Source organism: Lepisosteus oculatus, chromosome 5 (assembly GCF_040954835.1).
Source record: "Lepisosteus oculatus isolate fLepOcu1 chromosome 5, fLepOcu1.hap2, whole genome shotgun sequence".
Taxonomy (NCBI): Eukaryota; Metazoa; Chordata; class Actinopteri; order Semionotiformes; family Lepisosteidae; genus Lepisosteus; species Lepisosteus oculatus.
In genome coordinates, this window is record NC_090700.1 from 15,740,703 (window position 1) to 15,764,699 (window position 23,997).

Genomic DNA, 23,997 nt, shown 5'->3' on the forward strand with positions numbered 1-23,997 from the left:
TTGATCAGAAGTGTCTCTGCACTTGTTTATATTACACACTCCAGATGACCACAACACTCACAATAGTAGGCTTAAAAAGATTAACAAAATGTGTGCACATAATGATGTTCTTCCGACGAAGAGGCAGCCACTTCCAAGCCCTATGAGTGAACTAAAAAAAGTCCCTTGAACAAAGTCCCATTTTTATGTTTCAAGAGGAAAAATAGATGCCTTACAGTCCGAGACAAAACGACAACTGTCTTCTTTGTAAAAATGTCACAATTTCATTAATATAAATATCCCTTCAGGGGTTCTTGGCAAATAAATTGAAAGTATTATCCCTTCAGGCCTTTTTCTTGAATGACCTTATTAAAATCATCAATGAAGGAAGTACACGGTGCAGATTATTAAGCCTCGAGGGTAATGTTCTTTCACAGCAAATTGAAGGCTACTAAAAAATCCGTTGTAATCTTCTGACATCATGATGATTTGCTAATACAGATGCGCAACTTCCTGAGATCGTGCTGTACAGCAGTGTCTTTCAAAACCCTTGCATGATTAAAAAAAAAACCCCAAGACGCGTGCAGCAAGGAAAGCGTTATTTTCCTGGCAGGGCCCGTCATGATTTTGGCCGAGTTTGCCCGCTGCGTTTCCTTTTACTTTTTGGTTGGCTGTCTGAATGTTGTTGAAGGTGTGCTGCCTGTGTTGCTGCCGCCATAGCCATTTGTTGGCGCATTTGGTGCTGCAAGAATCGCAACTGAATATGAAGAGAAAAAGAAGAAGAAAAAGGATTGTGTCATGGTGACGTCTGTAGGAGAACAGGCTTCTCGGTGCAGGACAAATCCAAGCATGATTGCAAATGAATGGATTAGTAAGTACGCTCAGGTGAGGCTCATAACAAACAAAGCAGTTAAATAGGTGTGTGGAGAAAAGATATCCGCACTCTCAGACAGTGAACACAGTCAAGCAGCACCAGTGGCACAGAAATCTGCAAAGAGTACCTAAGCGGGGTTTTGAAGTTCCGCTGTGACGAGTATTTTTTCCATTTCTAATGCTTCTTTGCCTGTACTTTTGGGGTGCAGAGATGGCAGTAAGTCAGCAACTTCAACCAGCATTTGCATTATGTTTGGCAGGGGAGGGGAGCTTTTGACCTTTGTTACGGGTTTAATTGCAGCTTAGAAGAGAAAATAAGCTAACATAAACAGAGAGATCATGCATGTAAAAGAAATGGCTTAACATGTTCTGGCAAAAACACAGCTTGATTGTAAATGTACTTGATTCTAAAACGCTAAACAGTGTTTTGTTGTTTTCCCAATGCCAATGATGTAAACCAACTTTGCAACATAACTGATCACTAGTTTCTTCTGAAGCAAATAATTGGATGGGAATTTACTTATGAAATTAAAGGAAAGGGGAAAAGAAGTTGTCAGTATGTTAAGATGTGCCACAAGCACTCCTTGAATGCTGGTTAAAAAAAAAACAACAACAAAGAAACGATGGCATGGCTTGAATGTTAGGGAAATTCAGTGCTCCAATTTGATATCAGCCTTCCTGATGTTTTCCCCAAACATTTTTTTGTCCCAGAACTTTATAAAAACAAAACATGGGTGGCACCTAGTTTTCATTTTGGAACTCTGATTACATTTTTGGCCCCGGGGACTGTCCCTCGCCTGTTTGGAGCCTAGAATTTTATAAGACTGGATGAAATCGATAGCGAAGTTGCTGGATTACTTGTATCTGTTGCTGGTGGTGCTGCTGCTGCTGTAACGCGTGCTGCTGCTGTTTCAAGGCAGAGGAGAGCTGGAGCCTCTGCTGGGGGAGGCTTTGCCCTGGTCTGTTCATGGCAGAGCCCAGCTGAGACAGAACTACGAGTGGGGAAGAGGGTCATGAGGCAGGTAAGGGACACAGCAGGGAGGAACAAGGAGAGTTTTGGGGGGTATCCGGAGCATGGGAGGAGGGGTGGGGGGGGTAACAAATCAAAACACAAGGAGAGTGTTGTAGAAAGGGGGAGGTCAGTAACGTTCACCTACTGTAAATGTTAAAAAAAAAAAATCCACATAACTATTTTTTCTGTTAATATCTAATCACATTAGTAAAGAAAACTATAGAACCATGAAGTGCCAAGACAGGAGATCCCTACGATTCAGCACTGCATGATAAGAAGAAATTTTTTTTTTTCAGTTGGGGTACCACAATGGTTATACCATGTTTTAGGGAGAATACTCAAGTGATAAAGTGCCTCCTGTTTTTTTATGCATTGCTTGACGGTAATTCTTTTTAGCAACTTGTTTCTAGGCTGGATACCACCTGGACACTTGGCACTCCATGGCTGATGTCGGTTTCTCATGAAAAAGAAATGACAATGATTTTACACATGCACGTGATCTAGGATTTGCTGATCTGCGTACTGCCATAAACACACTGAGAAACTATGTGAGGGGGCACGGCGGCTGCTTGGATCAGGGTGTAGTGAGGAAAGGGTAGGGGAAGACCTCAGGTGTCACCGAGTATTCAAGGGATACTGAAAATGGACAATGACACAAGGGCTGTGTAATTTAAGAAGGCAGGTATTTGCAAACGCTCAGCCAGTAGAAGGATAGTGTATTGACTCATACCTGCTGCCTGTGGAGACATGAAGCCACTGACTCCTGCAAGGTTTATGACTGCAGTTTGCTGGCCAGTTAGACCTTGGTCCTGACTAGATGGTCCTTGATCAGTAGCCTGATGGGGGTAAAGAAATTAAATGTACAAATTAGACCTAATCATAAGTGTGGGTATTGCACTTTAAACTTTCTTGATCATTACTTGGAGAGATCCAAGTAGCCAGAAATACGTTGCGCAATGAAGCAACAAGATCTCATTACATCCAAGAATTACTGAGAAGTTGAGATCTTAATTCATTATTTCCAGAAAGAAGCCTCTGAATTGGCTTTGACAAAACAATTAGGTGGCTTCTTCCAGAGTGCCAAACCCTTTTTTTACAGTCTAAGTGTAACAATGTCTTTACATTATTGTTTAAATGATTAATAATATTATAATTCAAATATTATTTTGTTATTATTTTGTCAACTTTGATACTTCTGACATACCTCTTGAACACTTTTTTCAGCACAACAATATTTTTAAGAAAAAACACCAAAACATTGGGAAATTAAAACAAAAATATGACGAAGATCCATAAACTGAAATATTTCCAAGAAAAATATATCATAATTATCCTTTGCATGCCAACCTCTGAGCTAACTTGAGTAAGTGGAAAGATTTTTGAGCTGATTGTGTTTGTATGGTGGAGATATAACAGATTACTTAATGATGCCCTTGTATATCAATCATTGGTAAAAAAAAATGACTACTGTCAGAAACACTTATTTCTATGCTGGATCTATTTCGGTGCTGTTTCATAGAGAGCTCCGCTGCGGTGGAACGCAGCCTTACGAGAGGTTATCTGTGTCTGTGTGTAAAGGAAAGCCCACCTGTTCCCCGGGCTGCTGGGGGCTGGATGTGGCTGACTGGCTGGACTGCTGCTGAGGGGAGAACTGGGAGATCTGCTGCTGCTGCAGGGAATTAAAGATCAGTGGCCCTGCAGGGATCTGGGATTGGAAGAGCAAAAACGTTGAAAATGCAAGACGCACGCGTATCAGTTTCGTATATGTGCGTTTCTTATGGCAACTAAACTTGGAATTTTATACCACATATAAGCCAGGAATTCCAAACAAATAAGTCTGGGATCTTAAGCCAAGCATTTACTGTAGTTTTCTGCTCAGACGTTCACATAAGCTATTCACATTAATTTCCAGATCTCCACTTTAACGTTTTATAATTCTCCTCAAACACAAGAAGCAGAGAGCTCAAACAAATATTTTTTTGCAACAATTACCCAGTATTCTAGGTCCCTGACCTGTAGTAGGAAGAGAAATAGCAATCACCAACTTAATGGTCCCTTAATGGTTTTCTTGTGAAGAACAAAAATATTGAATACAGCCCACCACACGAAACAAGTACACTGTGAGCTGTTTTCAGTCCAGCTTGGAACTGTTGCTGTATTTGAAGTCTCCTCTAACTCTGGTCTAAACTTGTGACAATAGGAGACAGCAAACATATTTCTTAATTAATATATCTTACGATCATCAACATACATAGGAACAAGTAATAGGTTTATTCCATGCTGAAAAGAGAAGAAAGAAAAAACAACGTTTTTTCGTTGTGTTTTCTTTCTTCTCTTTTCAGCATGGAATAAACCTATTACTTGTTCCTGTGCAGCCTACGCATGCTGATGCAGCTACCCACCTGAACTATCATAATACATCAACTCATTAAGTGTTATAAACTTATCAATATGTGTGCAGACCAAACTGCACATCTGCATGAAAAGACATTAACTTTATGGAATAAAAGGAAATTAAATAAAGCAGTAGCAGCCTGTTAGAAAACCTAACTAGTTGTGGTCAACAAGTGGGCATATATTAGCGAGTTCTGAAACAGTAGCACTTGCTCTCTAACCTAAGGTAATTAAGCAATGCTTTGGTTTTGCTGCTTCTTATGTAGTATTACTCCCTGCTGTTCATGTCCATCTGTTTGGTGAAGGTTGCAAAAACTGTTAGAAAAAAAATGAATTCTGCATCTTACCTGGAGAAGATTCAGGGGCCGGAGACCTGTGAAAATTAAATAAAAACCCAGTGGTCACTTATTTGGGAAAAAAAGGTAAATCACAACTGCAAAGCACTTCACCTTTGCTCTAGGCAACTGCACCTCTTTTGCTTCATAGAAAGCAAAAACAAATACAGAGCAAGTTGTGTAATTTATGAATTACACAATGAGTCAGTGTAATCAAAGGCTAATGCTGTCGTTATCTGTATACAGATATACGGATGTACTATTATTGAACATTGAATTGTTTCCACACTTCTGTTGGTCTTCCAGTCTGTGATAGACTGTTCACATTTAATACGGGCATAACTACTACTATACTATAGTAATAGCTATACTAATACTATAATACGTTCATGGCTTCATAGAATTAATATTCCAAGCTTGCTCAGAGTGAAGGCTGAGCTCCATGTCCCATATGTCTCTAGTTCTTTCCTGGGTCCCATCATTGAGTCTTCCTGACTCGCCTGCAGGCTTGCAGGGATGCCAGTGAAGGACATACAAGAACGGCTGCAAATGAAGGGAGGCCATTTGGCCCATGTAGCTTGTTTGGTAGTTAGATTTTAATTGATCCATGGATCTCATCCAGCCTTTCCTGGGTTGACTTTGTCGATGGCCTTGAGGATTTTGTATACTTCAATACAGGTCCCGCACAGTTGTTTGTGTTCAAAGGCTATAAAAAGCTTCAGCTCCTCAATGCTGCTCTTCCGATCGCAGCTAACTCCTTGCTGAAGTACTGGGGACCTTGCGATGTCAAATGACAAATTGCTCTGCAGGCGTTCACACCCGAGAGGCGTGCCTAAACCGCTCAATCTCTTCAGAGCAAGTACAGGAGCAGTCGCTGTTGAACCAAGGCTTAAAACAACCGGTGATTCCAAACCCATGGTATCAGAAGATAAGATTTCACATGGGTCATGATCGCGTCTTCCAGAATAGTCCCACTTGCTCAGCCGAAAGCTTAGGCCACAAGATAACGCTTAACCGTGCAGCAGGGAAGGTCTGCAGAAACGTGGCGCTTACCTGCTTGGGCTGCCGACTGCATGGCAGCTGGCAGAGCTCCTGGTACCAGCCCTCCTGGAGGCAGGATGCCGCTCAGGTTGATGCCAGCAGAAGTAATGGCGCCAGGGCTGCAGCCCAGCATGGAGTTGGAGCCACTCATCAACGTCTGAGGACCACTGTTCTCACACAGCCAGACGGGGTAGCAGAAAAAAAGAACCTGATCAGTGTGCTGTCGGCTGCATATGCAAGCGTGCATTGTGGCACGGAAGGTAAATCTGAGTTATTTGCTGCTTGATTAATCCAGAAGTGCTTAAACATACCAAAGATGTTTACCCGATAAAACACATGTAGCATGCAAAAGAACAAAAATTTACGTTTGTTAACATTTACAAGACTAACTTTGAAATCGATTCCCATGTGATGAAGCATGCAAAGGCTTTTCTGTAACATTGCGAGGGTTATGATGCGTCATAGATTATTGTTTTTTAGTCCTGTTTATACAATTTCACATTTCAGCTTTTGCATCTGTAGGCAATCAAAAAAGCTATACAGATAACAAAAAATATATAGTTTTCAGCCCAATACACTGCCTACCTATGTTAAAAAGTTAGGAATCAATTTTGTTTTATAAACAATGGAAGGCGTTTTATCACGTGACCCTTCCTAAAAAGACTTAGAAGTAAATCAATTTCAAGATGTAAGAGAAAAAGGGGTCAAAACAGATGAATTCCTTTCGGAAGGGCAGAAGAGGAGAAGGAAGATCCTTACCACACCGAGCCGACGACATTAATGAAGTTGAGGCCGGCAGGGTTGGTCATCACTTGAGAGGTGGAGGTGCCGCCCGTAGTTATGGACGTGACCATGGTGGACAGAGGAATGGTCATGACTGGCAAGGCCTGGCTCAGAGCCATCTGCTGCTGGGCAAAGGGGGCGAGCAGGGCTGGCTGGGGTGTCATAGCCGAGTCCTGGGGCGTGGGGGTTGCGGAGGGGGTGACAGTAGGGGTCGAGGTCTGGATGTCTGGAGGGTGTGGAGTAGAGCACGGGGTGTTGGTGGGGGTTGGTGTGGATGGTTTGGGAGTCCCTGATCCTAGAAGTTTAAAATAATATGAATAACAATAAGAATCATCATGCACATAGACTCAGAAAAAAACACTGAGGAGCTGTTGGTACAGTACAGTGGTTGTTTTTTTAGAAAGTTTGTTCGGTAGCTATTGGATTACTGTCACCAGAAGCCGTCACACACAGGAAGGGTGAGTAGTGAAATTTAGACGTCATTCTCGACATGAAGAACTGACCACAATCTCAGAAATAAAGCAGATTTGTCCATGGCAAGAAGGTTGCTATGCACAATTGCTGATATAATTCTTTTTCATGATTTGAAAAGCACTAGCAGTGTTGTTTTTGACATGGCAGAAAGCAGCTATCAGGTCACCTCGCAACATATAGTGGGCTGTGGAACCTCTGGAGCTCGTTAGGACTGTACTGAGGTAAGCGCTCCTGTTTCAAACGTTTCCTGTATCGATCAGGCCCAGAACTGCCTGTGTGGAACTCTGGAGTCAGCGGGTTGTGAACTCACTCTGTGATGAGCCGACTGGAGAGAGGGCTGCGGGGGACAGCAGACTGGCTTGGTTCAGCTCCAGGGAGTGTTTCCGGGACAGAGACTGGGTCTTAGAGGGAGGGGGAGTCGGGGATTTGATGTGCCCGCTTGATGGCTGAGAGATGTAAGGGTTACCTTTGGAAGAGTCAGAAAACACACTTATTTTTCTATCCTCCCTGAAAACAAAGACATTTATCCTTGATTTCTTATTGCTCATAGATCGCACTATATGATTCTAAACATGTTAAATGTTTTACCTGTATTATATAGCTAGGCAGTATACATAAATATATTGTAATATATAAAATATATTTTAATAAATAAAAGCACAATATAACATTTAAAATCCTAGATAACCATTTTCTTAAATATGTTTCAGTTACACATAGACTGTGTGCTTATACTAAGGCAGCAAGAGTGCTTTTTTGTTGCATACGTTGTTTCAAACATTTTGAACTTGCAAAAAAAATGTCCAAAAAATAAAATACAGAACATCATCAACAAAATTTAAATCATTTTCCTAAGATGGTTTAGGCCTCCTAAGACTGCTGTAACTGAATTAGGCAATCATATTTCAAGGCGCAAGTTGACCACACACTGGCTTCTGCAGTCTACAGGAAGTACAGCCTTGGAACTATATGCCAGCAGCCATATCACCTTGCAGCTCACAACTGGCAACCCACTGAAGCTCAGCAGGTGTGAGCCTGGTCAGTACCTGGATAGGAAAAAGGAAAAACTAGGAAAAACTAAGGTTGCTGCTGGAAGAGGTGTTAGTGGGGCCAGCGGGGGGTGCTCACCCTGCAGTCTATGTGGGTCCTAATGTCCCAGTATAGTGAAGGGGATTTAAAAGGCACCGTCCTTCAGATGAGACATAAAACCAAGGTCCTGACTCTCTGTGGTCATTAAAAATCCCAGGGTGGTTCTCGAAAAGAATAGGGGTGTAACCCCGGTGTCCTGGCCCTCTCCATCGGCCCTTATCAACCATGGCCTCCTAATAATCCCCATCTATGAATTGGCTTCATTACTCTGTTCTCTCCTCTCCACTGATAGCTGATGCGTGGTGAGCGTTCTGGCGCACTATGGCTGCCATCCAGGTGGATGCTACACATCCATTGGTGGTGGTGGAGGGGAGTCCCCGTTACCTGTAAAGCGCTTTGAGTGGAGTGTCCAGAAAAGTGCAATATAAGTGTAAGCAATCATTATTAATTATTATTATTACCTATGGTGTTACCTGAGGAGCTGCTGCCTGAACATGACGGCAGTTTGATGGGAGGGGGTCTGTGTTTCACGCCTTTTCCCAACACAGAGGACTGAACCAATGGAGAAATTCCATCAGCCTGCTGTAAAAAACAGACACATCAGCAATAAATTGCTAGAGGCTGTACACCACCTGGAAGGACATTCAAAAATGCAAGTGACAATTACAAAAAAAAACATCTAAGAAAGGAAAAGTAAGACAAAACATAAGAACATACAAGTGAAGGGCAACCACTCAACCTTTCCACCATTCAATTAAGAGAATGCTTACTTACTAATGCTGAATTGCTTTCACTAAATTTGCACCAAATTTTCACTTACTCAGCAAGAATGACTATTCTGGTGTTCTGAATTGGCTACATATACTCTGAACACACTCTCACCTCCATTTCCTTCCCAGGAGAAAGCTGACTTTGGTTTCCAATGCCCACCGAATTATGAGACATCTTCACAGGACACTTGACATCTTTCTCATAAACATCTTTGTACTGGTTAACAAACCTGCAATGAATGTGAATGATTATATACAGCAGGAACATAAAACATGTCTTCATTACATCCAAATTAGATTACTACAATGATCTACTGTTGGATAGTCCAAATAGTGCCCAGTTTGTACTTCCAGAGCCATTGCTAGGATCCTAACTAAAAAATATGACCATATAATCACAGTATTGCCATCTTTACACTGACTCCAAGTAGTATATACAATTTTAAAGGTTTCCTAATTTCCTACTATATAAAGCTCTATAAGTTCTATCCCCCTTGAGTGAACATATAATCACTTAGAAACCTTGGATATACTCTCCAAGTCTCAGGAGCTTAAACTCCACAAAATTCTTAAAACAAACACAGAAGTTACAGTACTCACCTAAAGAGTAACTGAGAAAGAATCTACCATTGCATTTAAAGGCAGCCCCATCACTCTCAGCCTTTATATCAAAGCTAAACTTTTAGTCTTTACTATTCTTGTGTAGTCACATTTTTAACATAACTGATACATTCGGTGGATATGTGATGACAAAGTTGCATGTCTTCTTATTGATCACAATATATCTTCTATTACTCATATTAACACAGCGATCTGCCCCCTATACCTCAGTTCCTTCTTCAACTAATGGCACTGAGCAACCACTCTGACAGATGTGAAACTCTGGATGCAGAATGATGGACCCATTCGATTGTGGTGGTTTACTGGTCACAGCCTAGGACCTCCTCTACAACTAAGATATGTCAACTTTAAAACAGTCGGCAGACGTCCATCGTTGTACTAAATTAAATCATTCCAAGCAAGCTGCCACCAATTCTCATAATGTACTTATACTTGTGAACTCAGTCTTTGGCAATGCATCTCTAAGGACACTACACTAAATAAAAACACACTCAACAAATTCATTTAAAATAATCTTACCTTTCAGCATCTGTTCTTGAGCCAATTAGGAACCTAAGAAGGAAAGAAAAACATGTAAAACAGTTCCAAGTACTGAAAAATAACCTTTGGTTTGATAGATTTTCATTTTACTGTCTGTTGTGAATAAAAAAATACACCCAGTAATTCTTCTCTGGCATCATTTAAATGATAAACTTCACTTCTTTCTTTAAACAGCCTTAGGTTCTGCGTATAACTTGCATCCTTCTAATTTTTTTTTTATTTCAGTACTTTACAAATCTCATCCAAAACGTCCATGAGACATATGGATTATTAAAAATAAATGCAGTATTTCAGGCTTCAGGCACAAGCAGGTAAATGGTATTTTATGGCAGTTCAATTACAAAATCCCTCCAAGTAGTCAGTACATTCTGAAGGTGATGGCCAAGTGTCATGAAACCACACTTCTAAAGTCAAAATATATAGCCAAAGAACAATATATATATATGTATATAGTCAAAGTACAAAGTTAAAAAAAGGTACCAAGTCGGGGAAGGTCAAAGATGTAAAGGTGTCTGTCATCTATTAAGAGTCTGTCTCATTAAATCAATGCAAGCAGAGTTGGTCTTTTTGATAAAAAGCTGACTGACCCTGTAAGGTGTCCAACCTAAAGATATTCTCACGCACGTGTGCACTCGCACACCCTCACACACTTACGGAGGATGACTAAGATGCAGACCACTCCCTTCGTCCTCACTCCTGGAATCCTTGGCTGTTTGAATCTTTCCATATATGAGAGGGTCACCCACAGACTGATAGATAGTGAGTTTTGTCTTCTCAACCTGATTGCTCACTTCACATTCAAAAATGTAATCATCCTTAAGTTCCTGCAAAAAGAAACCACTGCATGAAATCTTTATGTCAAAATATGAAGCCTTCACATATGAATTTATATATATATAGTAGACAGCATACACTTTGTGCTCTGCGATAATTAAGTCAATAATAATACTTATGTACTGCATAATAATACTTACATGTGCTGGCCAGACAGTAGGCTGAGAGTCCTCAAGCTTGATTGATTTCTCCACAACTGCGTATTTCTCCACCTAAAACAAAAAAAAAATCACATACTGGTCCACACTATTGTCCATGAATTCCTCCAGTTTCCTAAAGACATTTTTTTATTAATAATAATATTTAAAATGTACATCATTCTGCCTGACAAGAAAAGAAAATGCAGGAATAGTTAACAGGAGGCCGATATTAGGTATCCAAAAATATTCGCTTATTTTTTGCTTAATTACACCTTTAATCATTTAGTGACATTTTAATATTCAGCACACGGTACAGAAGCAGTTTCTTCTGCCAAAAACGCACTTAATTTAGTCACTGAGTAAGGGATTTTCCACTTATCCTGCACCTCATAAATTTTGTGAAAGTGCCTTTATCTTGATATAGCCATTTAAGGTCACAGTGGGAGCACTGAAAAGGGGTCCAAGGGTTCACACACGAAGAAAGTATAGAAGAATTTTGGTGCCTTGATTGTTCATTGCTAATATAGAAAGACAATCGTGGATGTATGAAGTAAATACTTGACTTAATCCTGACTGAGTAGGTAGACTAGAGCATGGAGGAACTGATAGGACCATCATTTGCAGTCCACCAATTCCTATCAATAAGACTAAAAAACGAAAGCGCTAACAATGAGAGGATAACTGTTGTATAGGCTATACAGGAAATCAGAACCTTAAGGTATTATGAGTAATCCCTAATGACTCGTTATCATTGATTATCCACACAGAACAAACTGTGATTTCAGGCAGGCTGGACTACTAGCTTGCATATGAAAATATAATGAGTGGACAGCCTTACATTTGGCACTTTAACTTCATTTTCATCTTCACACCTTCTCCAGCTGAGTTGTCATTCATTTCGTCTTTATGACAGAACTATGGAAGTTTCTCTGCTTCCTTATCTATCCCTATCCTTATTGTTCATATGTACATTTTGTCTGTAACGTCAGCCTACGTGAAGGGAAAAGTGAAGTCTATCCCAATTAAAACTGTTACTTTTTTTAGCATCCACGCAGAAGCGGGGACTGCCAATGTTGGGGGCAAATCATTTTCAATCTCCCGCTGTCGACGGACCTGAACAATTTGTAGAGAAAGTTTGAACTGTCCAGCTTTGTATCCAAGGTCAGTTTCAATTCAGGATTAATGCTTTTCTGCCCAATACTTGCAGTTGTTAACACTGATGTATCCTGCTGTGTCAGGAGTCTCAAACCTGGTCATGGCGATTCCCAATCCCACTGGTTTTAAAAACCATTGATTCCGGGAATACTGGTTTGAGAATACTGGTCAGTTTTTCGTCAAGCAAACACGTCATTTGATCAAATTAAAGTGTACGGCTCCTGAGGGATAAAGGGTCATTTTGGTTACCAATGATCTTGAAATGACTTAATTTAACAAATCACTTACTTCATTGATCTCAATTGATCTTTAGTACTTGTTAATATAATAATGATCTAACTTGTAGGTCTGGGGGTTCTCTTTATGTTTAAATGAACTTACCTTAAATGTAATAAAATTAAATCAACCTTGTAAGAGGTTAAAGAACAGCCAGGAGCACGGAATTTAAAACTAACAAGACTAGACCAAAATGGAGGACTTACGTCAACATCAGATGGAGCACTCAGCTGGAAGTTGCTCTGTTTCCACATGTCAACACACTGCCAGAGGGAAGACAGGAAAATACACATAAACCCAGGATTACTTAACACGAAACGGCAATATTGTTCTGGGCTGGGAATGTGTCATTTTGAAACTGCTTACGTTTCCAGCTTTGGAGATTTTCAGGTCAATAGGGGGCGCTGGTTTCCTTTCCTTTCTTTTTTGCAAATAATCCAACAGTCTCAGCTGTGGGGGTGTGGGGAAATGGGCCATTTCTTGCTGTCTGTTTAGAGCTGGCCTAGAATATCTCTTAAAACACCTGAAAAAATAAAAAAAAGTAGCTAAATCAGATGTGGTGGTCAAATGTCAGGGGAAGCTTATATTAAGAAGATAGAAACACAGTATTGACAAACACCCGGTCAGATACTTAACATTAATCATCAATTAACAATCAACTAAACTACGTTACTGAAGAAACACATTAGTAACATTACCCTCATTCACTGCTGAAGCACGTACACTGCAAAAAACAAGGCTGCACTATGAGAGATATTGGATAAACTAAACTGTACAGACACTACAACCACTCTCAAAGAATAGCACAAAATTATACAAATTTTTCAGTATGGTAGAAAATGAGTATAATAAATAGCATTTGCAGTACTGGCAATTGCTAGACATATAGCTCAGAAATAAAACCTCTTCATCTCCGCTGTCTTCATTACAGTTGGAATCATTTCAGACAGCATCATAACCAATAACGTTTCTCCTCTCACCGTTTCATAGAGCGGGTGTTCATCTTCTGCTTGTTGTACAGCAGCCGGTTCACTGTACATGTCACAGAGATGGAGGGATCCAAGCACAGGGGCTCTGCAGTGGCCAAAATCAGATGGCTTTCCAATAGGAGCTTGTCATCCTGCAAACAGAGAGCATTGTCAGTCTAGCTTCTGTGCTTTGATAACTATGCTAACTCACAGATGAGTCTGAGTATCAGCACAAAACGAGCAAGACTTCAAAGGATAAAGTCATGCTGTCTACCCAATCAACAGTACAATAATTTTAAATTACCTAGAGGTATTCAGAATAATCCTAAACACAGCCATTTTTATGCTAGTCAATTCTAACATTTTCCCTACTTGAAGTACTATATGGTATGTGTATATTATCAGAGATTTCAATATACTGCAGTCTACTAACCCTTTAATTTTTGGTGATATTATCCTTGAGACTTGTCTGTGACCAACCTGTGATTTGTGACCATAAACTGCAGTAGCCAAGATCTTATAGGAGGAATGCTATATATGGGCAACTTCATCTGTCCATTACGTGCATGGAATAAGAGATATCAGGTACTTCAAGCTGTTTCATGTATAAAAAGAGTTATAGACTTTACATACTGACTGGCATGTGAGTGTGGGCTGGGCAAATTTATACTGTGCATCTTCGTTCAAAACTTTTTCTCACCTGTGTCCATTTGTGGTTATCACTTGTCATGGCGTGGACATCGCAAATCAGTGTCTGAGAAGATAACAGTCAGATCTTGATTTTTTAAATGTAAATAGTAAACATCTTATGAGAGAGAATATACCTAATAATCATAAGATAGTAGATACAATATTCCACAGTTCAATGTATTACTGTGGTTATACAGAGGGGTTACATTGTTGCTGGGAGTGAAATTGTCTAAATAAAATTCACAAAAGTCATGTCTGGAATGTGCTATGGGCATGTTTTAATGGCAGTAATGGGCAGGGGATAAAAACTGACAAAAAGGATTAATGACCAATATTGATAAGGAGTTGCCTCTCTAATCATTCGTTTCTTTTTTAATGATGAAAGAATTTACAAATATAACATATACAGTACAAAGTAAAATATTTTTCAACTTTCACCTTTCATTTCTTATTGTATTATTTTTTAAATATAATTATTTACATTATGCTAGCATGGATGGGATGGTATATGTAGAAATGTAATCAGCAAAAACACAACAAATAACCAACAATCTACACAAAACACGGTTTCATCCTCTTTCACAGAACAAACCCAATCCAGGCTTGCCAGTATTTGCTTAGCAACCTTTCTGCTTGTAACCTAAGAGAAAAGGTGATCTTTTACATTATATAAATCTCCTTCACAACATTGATCCACTGTGCCGGTACTAGGGATCTTCAATAAACCATTTTCTCGTGATAGTTTTCTTACTAGAATTCCTAGCATATATCTGTCCTTTAATTCCAAGAATAAAAAAGAAAATTACCCAAAAACTTTACAGAGAATTCAAATGGTATGTCGAGGTTTACTATATTAGTAAGTGCAAAATGTATGAATTTTCAATATTGTTGTATTTCCGGGCTTGACCAGAATATGTGTGAATGAGTTGCTACTTGTTCTCCACATAACCTCCAACATTGTGAACTGCTTCCTTTTTGTTTTGCTTGAGTTTTAGGACTGATAAAAAACGAGTAATTCTTCCAACAGAAATTTCTCCAAACTTGTGAACTGATGGAACTTTGTTAAAATCTACATATGGTCTTCCACTGTTCTGCAGAAATTGTTTTATCATTTTTAGTCACTTTATTTTAATATATTTTGATGAATCTTTTTTCATATCTTCAATGTTATCATACAATTTTGATATTATTTATTTCTGGTTGCTTTAATGGTACGATCAAGCAATTTATTACCTCACTCTGTATTTGGTTGTTTTACTTAACTATTTACATAGTGCCTAATTTGGAGGTATACGTAGGAGTCTTTTTTTCTAGATTATACTGTTGTGTTATGTTGTTGTGATGAATTTTCAAAGTTTTTTCAGGTGATTCTGTTTCATCAATGTACATATTGCTGTGATCTCTCTCATAGTCCAGATTTTAGAACTGGTATCAGTTTCCAGAAAGGAAATCTGAATCATAAGAAATCCACCTTAATATTTTAATGTCCATCTTGAAGTTATAGGTTATTATTATTTTAATCCAAATTGAATTGGTACTATTACCCAGGGTACAGCTGTTATATATATATAGCTTCTGCCAGTGATCTATCACCCAAAACTAATCATTCATTTCTAAACCTCATTTAATGCTGAATACTAAAGTTACTGCATTAACTACACAAGCCACATCCAATGCACTGCATACACAACAATAACAGATATAGACCACAGGTGGGGACAAGAATCTTGTAATGTGACTGCACAGAAGTCACACTTTTAAAAAGATCATGGATAAAGGTTTTAGAATCATGGATAAAGTCTTCATACAACAGCCTGTGATAATCACTAAACTGAGTTGGAGTATTTTCCATTTAACGATAAATCATCTCCTGAAAAGAAATATTAATTACCTGCATTGTTGGCCGTAGCAAAATATGTCGGCTTTGATAGATTGGCATTTTTGTGTAGCCAGACTGCCGATAATCCCTGATCTCAGCAATGACGCACCCACAGTGGAATATATTAACCTGTTCAAGAATAAAAACTGTGAGCAAAAGATCATGTTACGTGTACAGTCACATAAATATGATGTTACTGACATCATGATGTTTGATAAATCAACCATTGCCAAATTAAATGCAATTTTTATAGATACAACATCAAAATCATGGTCTTTGTTAATTAAAACATTTAAAGTAAAAAAATATATTAACATATGATAAAACTCCAAAGCAACCAACTACAACCGCAGAATAAATGTGGCTCAGCTATCAAAACACAGGGGGTGCCTACCTGTGACTTCTCCAAGAGGTCAACAAGAATTGGGGGCAGCTCCTCTGCATCAAGATACTCCAGTAGTTCCCCTTCTTCATAAGGTAACCTGATGGTTTCTGAATCTGAAACACAAGGGTCCTTTATTCAGTAATTCCTGAGAATCAGGCTCTTGGATTTCACATATCAGCATATCACAGGCATCACATGAATACTTAGTTCCAACTGCAAAAATAACAGACTGATTAACACCTAATCTTCTTCCTGTAACCCACAAGGCTGTTGATTAGAGCATGCATTCGTTCTTTCTAAAAGACTCCATAGCATAGCCTCCAGTTCAAAAATTTAAATTTCTATACCAGTTAGGGAAGGAAGTCCACCTGAAAGTGTGAGTGCACACTGTACATTTTGTGAAAACAGCTTGTACTGAGGTTAGTTCCTTATGGCCTGAATTCTAGTAAACAGTCAGTTTTGCTTTGTTACAGTAAATGCCACATATTAGTTTAACGATGACAAAACCATATGTGAAGCAGGTTTTCAAAGACATACAACAGATTTCTCTTGCTACATAAACCAATACTACAAGCAAGATCTAGCAAGCTACTGCATAGAAAGCTATATCTTATAACATCAAATTTTAAACTGAATTGAAGAGAAGAGGTAAAGAGGACCAAGGAACACTGACTTGAAACTGTTCTTCTAGCAGTAATGAAAATATCCTTACTCTTAGTGGAGTAATCCAGTATACAAATAAATTCTAACTGCATTGAAACAAAACCTCACTTGAAACATTCAAAGGAAAGGCCACTCACAATTCCTAAAAAAATAAGAAACTTAGAAATGATGACTGTCTTGCATGTTTTCTAAGTGGACAGAGAGAAATATAGTTTACCAGAACCATTTTTTCCCCTGAGCATCAATGAATAGCCATCGTTTCCAGGATACAGATTGACAACAAGACAGGACAGAGACTCTTGCATCACCAGCTTTTCCAGTAGATTGACATTTCTCCTCAGCTTCTGCAAAACACAAATACAAATACACCTGTAGAATTAAAAGAAATCTGGAAGACAACTGTCTGTATCGGATGTCATTCTAAACAGAAAATCCAAGGTGCAAACTGTTTCTGCTGCTGAAGCTTTTGGTATTGATCATCAAATATTTACATAAAAGTTACATTTTAAATATAATATACATTAAAATAAATGCTCTTTTTACAAGACGCTCAGATTTACAAGAATGCTCCGACTAAAGGCTAAAATCTGAATATTACCCCATTTGTGCCCTTGAAAATCTGGAATTCTGCTATCAAGTAATTTGGGCGGTGTACTTCTCCTTTTGCCCTATTTACAAACAGGCTGGAATGTCCCACTAACTTACCCAGACAAGCTACAATCCTTTTTAAAGAGTGAAATATAATATGAGCCTTTAGTAGGGTGCAACTAGCAAAACACACAGCTCTTGGCTCTAATTGCTGTCAAAAGGAAATCACTAAATGCTTTTGCCATTTTACTCCAGTATTTAGTTCACTATGGCTATTGACTAAAACAAGGGTTCCTTCAAGTGAAAGTAATGTTTTTCTTTGAGTCATTTTCACAGTAAGGGACTACTATTTTACTAATACAGTGCCAAACCGACTAAATGAAATCAGAAAAGAAAATAAACAGCTCCGTATGGAGTTGTGAAATATATTCCAACATGGACAGTGCATTTTTGTTGAAAGACATTTTTTGTTCAGGATTTCATCTCAGTTATTAACACTTCTCTTACCTTAATTTCTGGCTCTTTTTCACACTCCTCCATGTACAGGTCGTACAGCTTCTGATACAAAGACTTCCTGCGGCAAAATGAAATGCAGTAGGATTTAGGCTCGAACATTTTAAACGTGCACATAGGAACTCTAAGTTGGAATCACACCTCACCTTCCACTTGAGGAGCTTCTCCTTTTGATTGGACGCTGTTGTGCACTTTCCACAATGTACTGCAAAGAAGCACAAATATTTAAAGTAGCGCATGTCACCTGGACTTTCCACTGCTGCTTACAAAATCATGCTGTTGTGTTCTGTTTTGGGGCTAGACTGTTTTCCCACACACAGTGCTAAATGGGATGGATCTTCATAATGAAAAGTCTATAGGGGTGTGAGCTAGAATTAATACAATGCCTCTTAGATGATCCTCAGCAGAAGGTTTATTTATGCAAACAGGCACTTGTCATTTACCACAATTTGGTTTAAAGACTTGTGAAGATGAGCAACACTAGCAATGTTTCTTTACCCATGTTTGCACTGGTTAACACTTAAATTACTTTGTCCTGTTGTTTCAGTTTGGTCTGCCAGAAGTACCCTATTTGTGTTATCACTTAAGTTATTTCTTAAAACCACTGTCTTAAACATGCACACAGGAAAATTATATGACTCTAGAAAAGCTAGTATTCTCCAACATCATCCTAAACTTACTCTCATCACATAATCCGTACAGATTATCATTCAGAGATTTTTTTAACCAATTTTTAGATTCCAATTTCTTACCTCTGCCCTGTCCAATGCATATTCCAAAACTTGTTGCTGAAAAAAAGTTGGGTATTCAAAAAATACAATCTTAGTAGGTTCTAAATTGTTACAGAGCATTCATCACTATGAAATGGTTTGTTCCTTTATTTTATTTAATTTGTTTTGATAAATATCAGACTTCTAGGACTGAATGTTTCATGTTGAAAACAAGCTTCTCCAAAGAAATTAATCCATTACATTCAGAATGGTGAGCACACTGAAAAATGGAGGTATAAAATTTATATAAGATGCAAAAATGTTGCATATTAACTTAAATAATTCCTTTTAACACTTTGTGGTACACTTCATATGATCATCAGCGACAAAAAGTTATTAAGGACAGATGAAAAAACATAAACATCTTTAGATTGAATACAATAAAAAAAGATTAAAGTCTCTCACCATTGTGGCTTCAAAAGAGAATGTGTCTGAATAACAGAAGAGGTGACTAACATGAGTCCAGCTAGTTTATCCCCTTGGGTCTCTTCTTCAACCCCTGTAAAATCAAATAGCGATGATTAATATTCATTACATTCATGCAAATGTACCTTTACTGGTAAACACTGCACAGCATAGAGGTAAATTCTGAAATTACAATAAAATACTAACGACATTTTCATTTCTGACTTCTGTTAAATAAACTACAACCTTACTGAACTGAACTAACCCAGCTGAAATCCTGTTAAAACAGCATCAGTAAACAGAAACGGGGGCAGTGATACTGAAAAGCTTGTTAAAATGTTTTACTACAAAGAATGAGGTAAAGCACAGGGTCCTACAAAATCAGTTTTGCATTGATGTTGTGCTCACACTACTTGAGATATAGCTTTGTCGCACAAGAGCTATGTTAGTTGCTGTTAATTTAGAATAAACAAAAAATGTAAATCATTTTGTATTTTGATTTAGTTATTTTTTTTTACACAGCCACTTCAGAAATTAATTCAGTCTATACTTGTAGTAATTGCACCATACCAAAATGACCAAAATAAATGTGAAAATATTCCATTCTGGGGGCAGCAGTACCAAAAGGTGAATGATAAAATCACAAGAAAAGTATAGTGAAATGTTTCTGCTGTTCTGCCACAGAAATTTAGTGAAAATAACTTTCTTATTTTGTCATGATTTTATTTAGAAATCCAAGATCCTTTTTATGAAACAATGGAGTTGCTTACAGGGAGCATGGGCGACTAGACGTTTCAAAATAATGTACTGATCGGAATTTAATTTTGTTAAAAAGAAGTTAGAAAACAGTAACTGAAAACCTCTGGTCAATTCTCCAGTTTTGCCATTTCTTCACAGTTGATTCATCCAACTGGCTTTAAGTTGATTGATTGTCTTTGACTCCATGTCTGCCAGAGTTGTTGTCTTTCCCAAACTAACAAGTGACACCTCCGTTAGAAGTATTACTTACTCCATGGATCTATGGACCTTGAAGGACTTCCGCAAATACAGTCACCATTGGACACCATTGTGTCTGATCTGCTGTTTTAATCCTCCATCTCCTCACACCCAGCTCTCTTATATCTGCCTCCATATCTTTCAGCCATTTCAATCTCGGCCTCTTTTCCTCCTGGGTGTCGCTCAATAGCTCTTCGGGGGCCTCTACCCTACTCCGTCCTTTGGATGTGCCAAAGCCATTGTAGTTGTCCTGCCTTAATTGTAGCAGCCAGATCTTGGTCCAGGTACAGTCTCCTCAGTTCATTGTTCTTATTCTCCATGTTTTATCTTATCCTTACAGGCCCATATATCTTTCTCAGAACTTTCCTCTCCCAGGTGTTTAGATGGCGTTCGTCAGCTTTAGTTAGGGTCCATGTTTCTGCACCATATGTGACCACAGGTCTAATAAACAGTTTGGTACAGAACCTTCTTGAGTTGGTTATATAATGCCCCATAGCTCTTATTGCCGACTGCCAGTCTGGCACTCGCCTCCCTGCTGATCTTATTGTCTGCTGTGATAATCGCTCCTAAATACTTAACTCATTCACGGCTCGGAAAGAGTGCTGTCCTACTTTTAGATCGATTGGTTGTCTTGGATCTCGAGAAGTCCTCATGTAGTGGATCTTTTTTTCATTCACCAGTAAACCTAGTCCTTTGGCTCCTGCCTCAAATTTGATAAATGCCTTCCGCAAAGCATTAACGCTTCGTGCTATTAGGGCCACATCATCAGCATAGGCAAGATATTGGGAGAGCCTATATATGAATGATAAAAGTCTATACCATACTCATAACACTTCTCTAATATTATCTGTAATGTAAACACCTGGTCCACTGTAGAGCAGTTGCCTCTGAATCCACATTGGTAATCCCCAATGACCTCTTCAGTCCTTGTCGCCAGTCTCCTGGTGATCCCTGTAACTAAGATCTTTTACACTACTGACAACAGGGATATACCTGTGATGTTTTCGCATTTCAGTTTGCTCCACTTCTTATGTATTGGACAGATAAGGGCACATCTCCACTCTTCTGGCATCTTTTCTTCCTCCCAGATTCTTCTAATCAGTGTGTAGATCCTCCTTGTCATTTCTTTCCTCCAGCACACTTAATTAGTTCCCCAGGAATTGTATCCTCCCCTGGCATCTTATTATTCTTTGAAGACTTTATGCTCTCGCATAATCCCTTTTCTTCTTCTGACACAATTTCCAATCTTCTCTTCTTCTTTTCCTATATTCTTCCGTTACAAGTATTACATGATTAAAAGACAACTGACAAAAATTGATTAAGCAAATGCACCATTACACAGTGTGAGGGAATAGGCCCCTGTATCATAAATAAGGCTGGACACACACACTGCACTTTGGCAACATGACTTGCCACATGGACCTAGTTCCTACTACCTGACATTGTTTGGATGATTATTGAGTTTTCCCATTAATAAATAATGCACAATATTACAAATTTACTGCCATTCTATATAGCAGATTTAGTTAATATCTTTAATCCAACCTGCTCAGTTTTTTACGCTGGTTTGGAGAGTGGGAATCTTGGTAAGGGATTCTGGGTAAATGTCCTGCACTCCCTATCATGGTTGTTTATAAATTTACCCAAATTTACCCACGCCAATGTCACAGTCCAAGATGAGCTATTCTTCTAGTCTTTTACACATGAAATAATAGATAATTCTAAATTAGCTCTAAGAAGCGTCTGCAAACCACCAGATTAACTTTTAAACAAGCTATTAAATGATTTTTTACTTCAGTGATGAAAATGCTAAATGGTCAATGTCAGTTCAGAAATATAAATGTGATTTATACATTTAAAAAAATTCATTCTTGCTTTGATCTACACTTGGAAATAACGTGAAATTAAGGAATCTATTAATAATATGGTCACACTGACAAAAAAAATCACAGGTGACACATGTCTGAACAAACATTAGCAAGACTTTAATGTGGAACAGGTGCAATTTTTGGCAGAAAAGGAAATTCAGAAAAACAATGAAAACCCATACACTCAAACAAACTGACTCTTGGACTTAGGTCTGTTCGGACACTAAGGTGCTTGGCTTGGCAGAAGCCTGTTGTTCTGGTTTACATTTCTTCAGCTTATTTATCAGGTTTTTCAAATCGCATATATTTAAAGAGTAACCAAATATTTGAAGCTTCCAGAAATCACAAAGTTTATAATATCTGCCAAATCAGGTGGGGGAAAAGTACACTACCTACCTATTTTGGCCAACTGAGCTTAACTAAATAATAACTTCACTGCTAAATTACACTGTCATGGCAGTAACCTCTCTGTGGTATTGCAAGCTTAGACTTGCAAGCATAGAATGGCAGTAGAGTAGTATCCTCACAATTACTCACAAACAGTTCTATTTTGGGATACCAAAAAAAAGCAATTCAAATGCTCATGGAAACAAACTCACATGTAATATTTTAAAACTATTGTATGTTGAACTTCTTAGATGCTTTGCTGAACTTTAAGTACTTTTTTAAGATCATAAATATTACAGAAAGGACAAAAGATGCCACTCTGAAAAAAATGCAGTTCTATGATGATCCATGCACTATTTATGACGGTGTAGTTTGGACCTACAGTATAGCTGCACCGCAGGAAGCCTGGATAATACTGTTCTAAGATTCGCGGATATCTGGCATTAGGTAAAACGGAAGATTAGAAGAAGCATTTCCTTCTCATAAATTTACATTTTTATACTGGCCTTTTTGGGAGATCATGTCTATCACTTTAAAAAACATGAAAAAGAATACAACATGTCTCAGACTTCTCACGACTATGTGAATCAAAAGCAGACGCTCCGCCTCCTTCGTGACAAAGAGAAGCCCTATTTTGTTAAAAAAGTCATAATTACAGTAATATATTACCAATTAAATAAAAACAATTACATTCACGAAATACTATATTCAGATAGTCTAAGTTCGTAAGATCATGGTTATTGAACCTTCAAAACTTTCAATAGCACTGAAGGCAAAAAACAATATTTCTAACGTTTAAGTATTTATGGAAATATCAATTATCATAATCGATATATATTGCATAATACATGTGAGATTAATAAAATGTATATGCTGATTCCATATGAAATAGTATCAGAAATCAGCAAAATATAATCTTTACTGTATTTCTGGCCATCTAGCAGGTTTTGCAAAGCAGAGACCACCTTCCCCAACCGAAAGTTATAAGTCAGCAGTCAAATCCAAGATGCAGCCAACGAGTTTCAACGAAAATAGCAATTTACCATGTGTGTGCCATGCCGGACTGAGATGCTCAGCACCATCGGCGACAGACAGTAGATTTACAGTAAACTTGATTCAGTATCTGTGCAAAAAGCTCGAGGCAGCCATTTTCTTTCAGTGCAACAACAAAACTGAGCTTCCGGTATGAGGGTACAAGGGGAGGTCTCTACACTGTAGTCTCTTAGTTTTATTGGTTTATTTTTCGTCATAGCGTCGTGAATGCCTTGACCATTTGCTGACAGAGATCTGTTCACATAAAAATGACCAGGGCATGCTTTTTTCGTTACTCTAGTCCTGCAAAGCACAATATTGGCTTATGTTGTTTTTGCACTTTTGTATTTTATTGCTACCAGGAAACAGTAGTGCTATTATAATACTTATGCCATATCTTTTTATTATTTAATTCTGAATAACTGATGTCAAAAAATTAATTTATTTTTGTATCAGGAATTAATTTGATAAATTAAATTCCTAAAAGATACTAAATGAATTATAGAAACAATTTAAGATTGTGTGAAGAAGGATACT

The 23,997-nt window shown here is 38.3% G+C and overlaps 1 protein-coding gene across 5 annotated transcripts; it reads right to left on the reverse strand.

The window, feature by feature from the left end:
* Positions 1–23,594, reverse strand: supt20 (SPT20 homolog, SAGA complex component). Of its 5 annotated transcripts, none has more exons than XM_015342029.2 (25): positions 23,472–23,594; positions 19,178–19,271; positions 18,755–18,790; positions 18,149–18,207; positions 17,997–18,063; positions 17,119–17,245; positions 16,248–16,351; positions 15,866–15,982; positions 13,985–14,038; positions 13,297–13,436; positions 12,683–12,839; positions 12,523–12,579; positions 10,886–10,957; positions 10,566–10,735; positions 9,891–9,923; positions 8,863–8,980; positions 8,454–8,562; positions 7,202–7,357; positions 6,394–6,712; positions 5,647–5,801; positions 4,606–4,631; positions 3,453–3,569; positions 2,595–2,700; positions 1,711–1,844; positions 1–736 (listed from the first exon to the last, which is right to left on the reverse strand). In XM_015342029.2, exons 2-25 carry the CDS (start codon positions 19,178–19,180, stop codon positions 599–601), a joined length of 2,574 nt encoding a protein of 857 aa, XP_015197515.1. In that variant the 5' UTR covers positions 19,181–19,271; positions 23,472–23,594; the 3' UTR covers positions 1–598. The 5 variants fall into 5 exon arrangements, with proteins under 5 accessions (XP_015197515.1, XP_015197516.1, XP_015197513.1 ...); XM_015342030.2 differs by having other exon boundaries at positions 3,453–3,533; positions 8,442–8,562; XM_015342027.2 differs by having other exon boundaries at positions 8,442–8,562.
* Positions 23,595–23,997: the final 403 nt, after the last annotated feature.

Bases quoted from the DNA above. Each gene is read 5' to 3' on its own strand.
- supt20 (XM_015342027.2), bottom strand. The intron at 18,208-18,754 runs GTAAGAAATTGG...GCTTCTTTGCAG, and splicing joins ATGCATTGGACAGGGCAGAG to TACATTGTGGAAAGTGCACA. The intron at 12,580-12,682 runs GTAAGCAGTTTC...TCCCTCTGGCAG, and splicing joins AAATCTCCAAAGCTGGAAAC to TGTGTTGACATGTGGAAACA.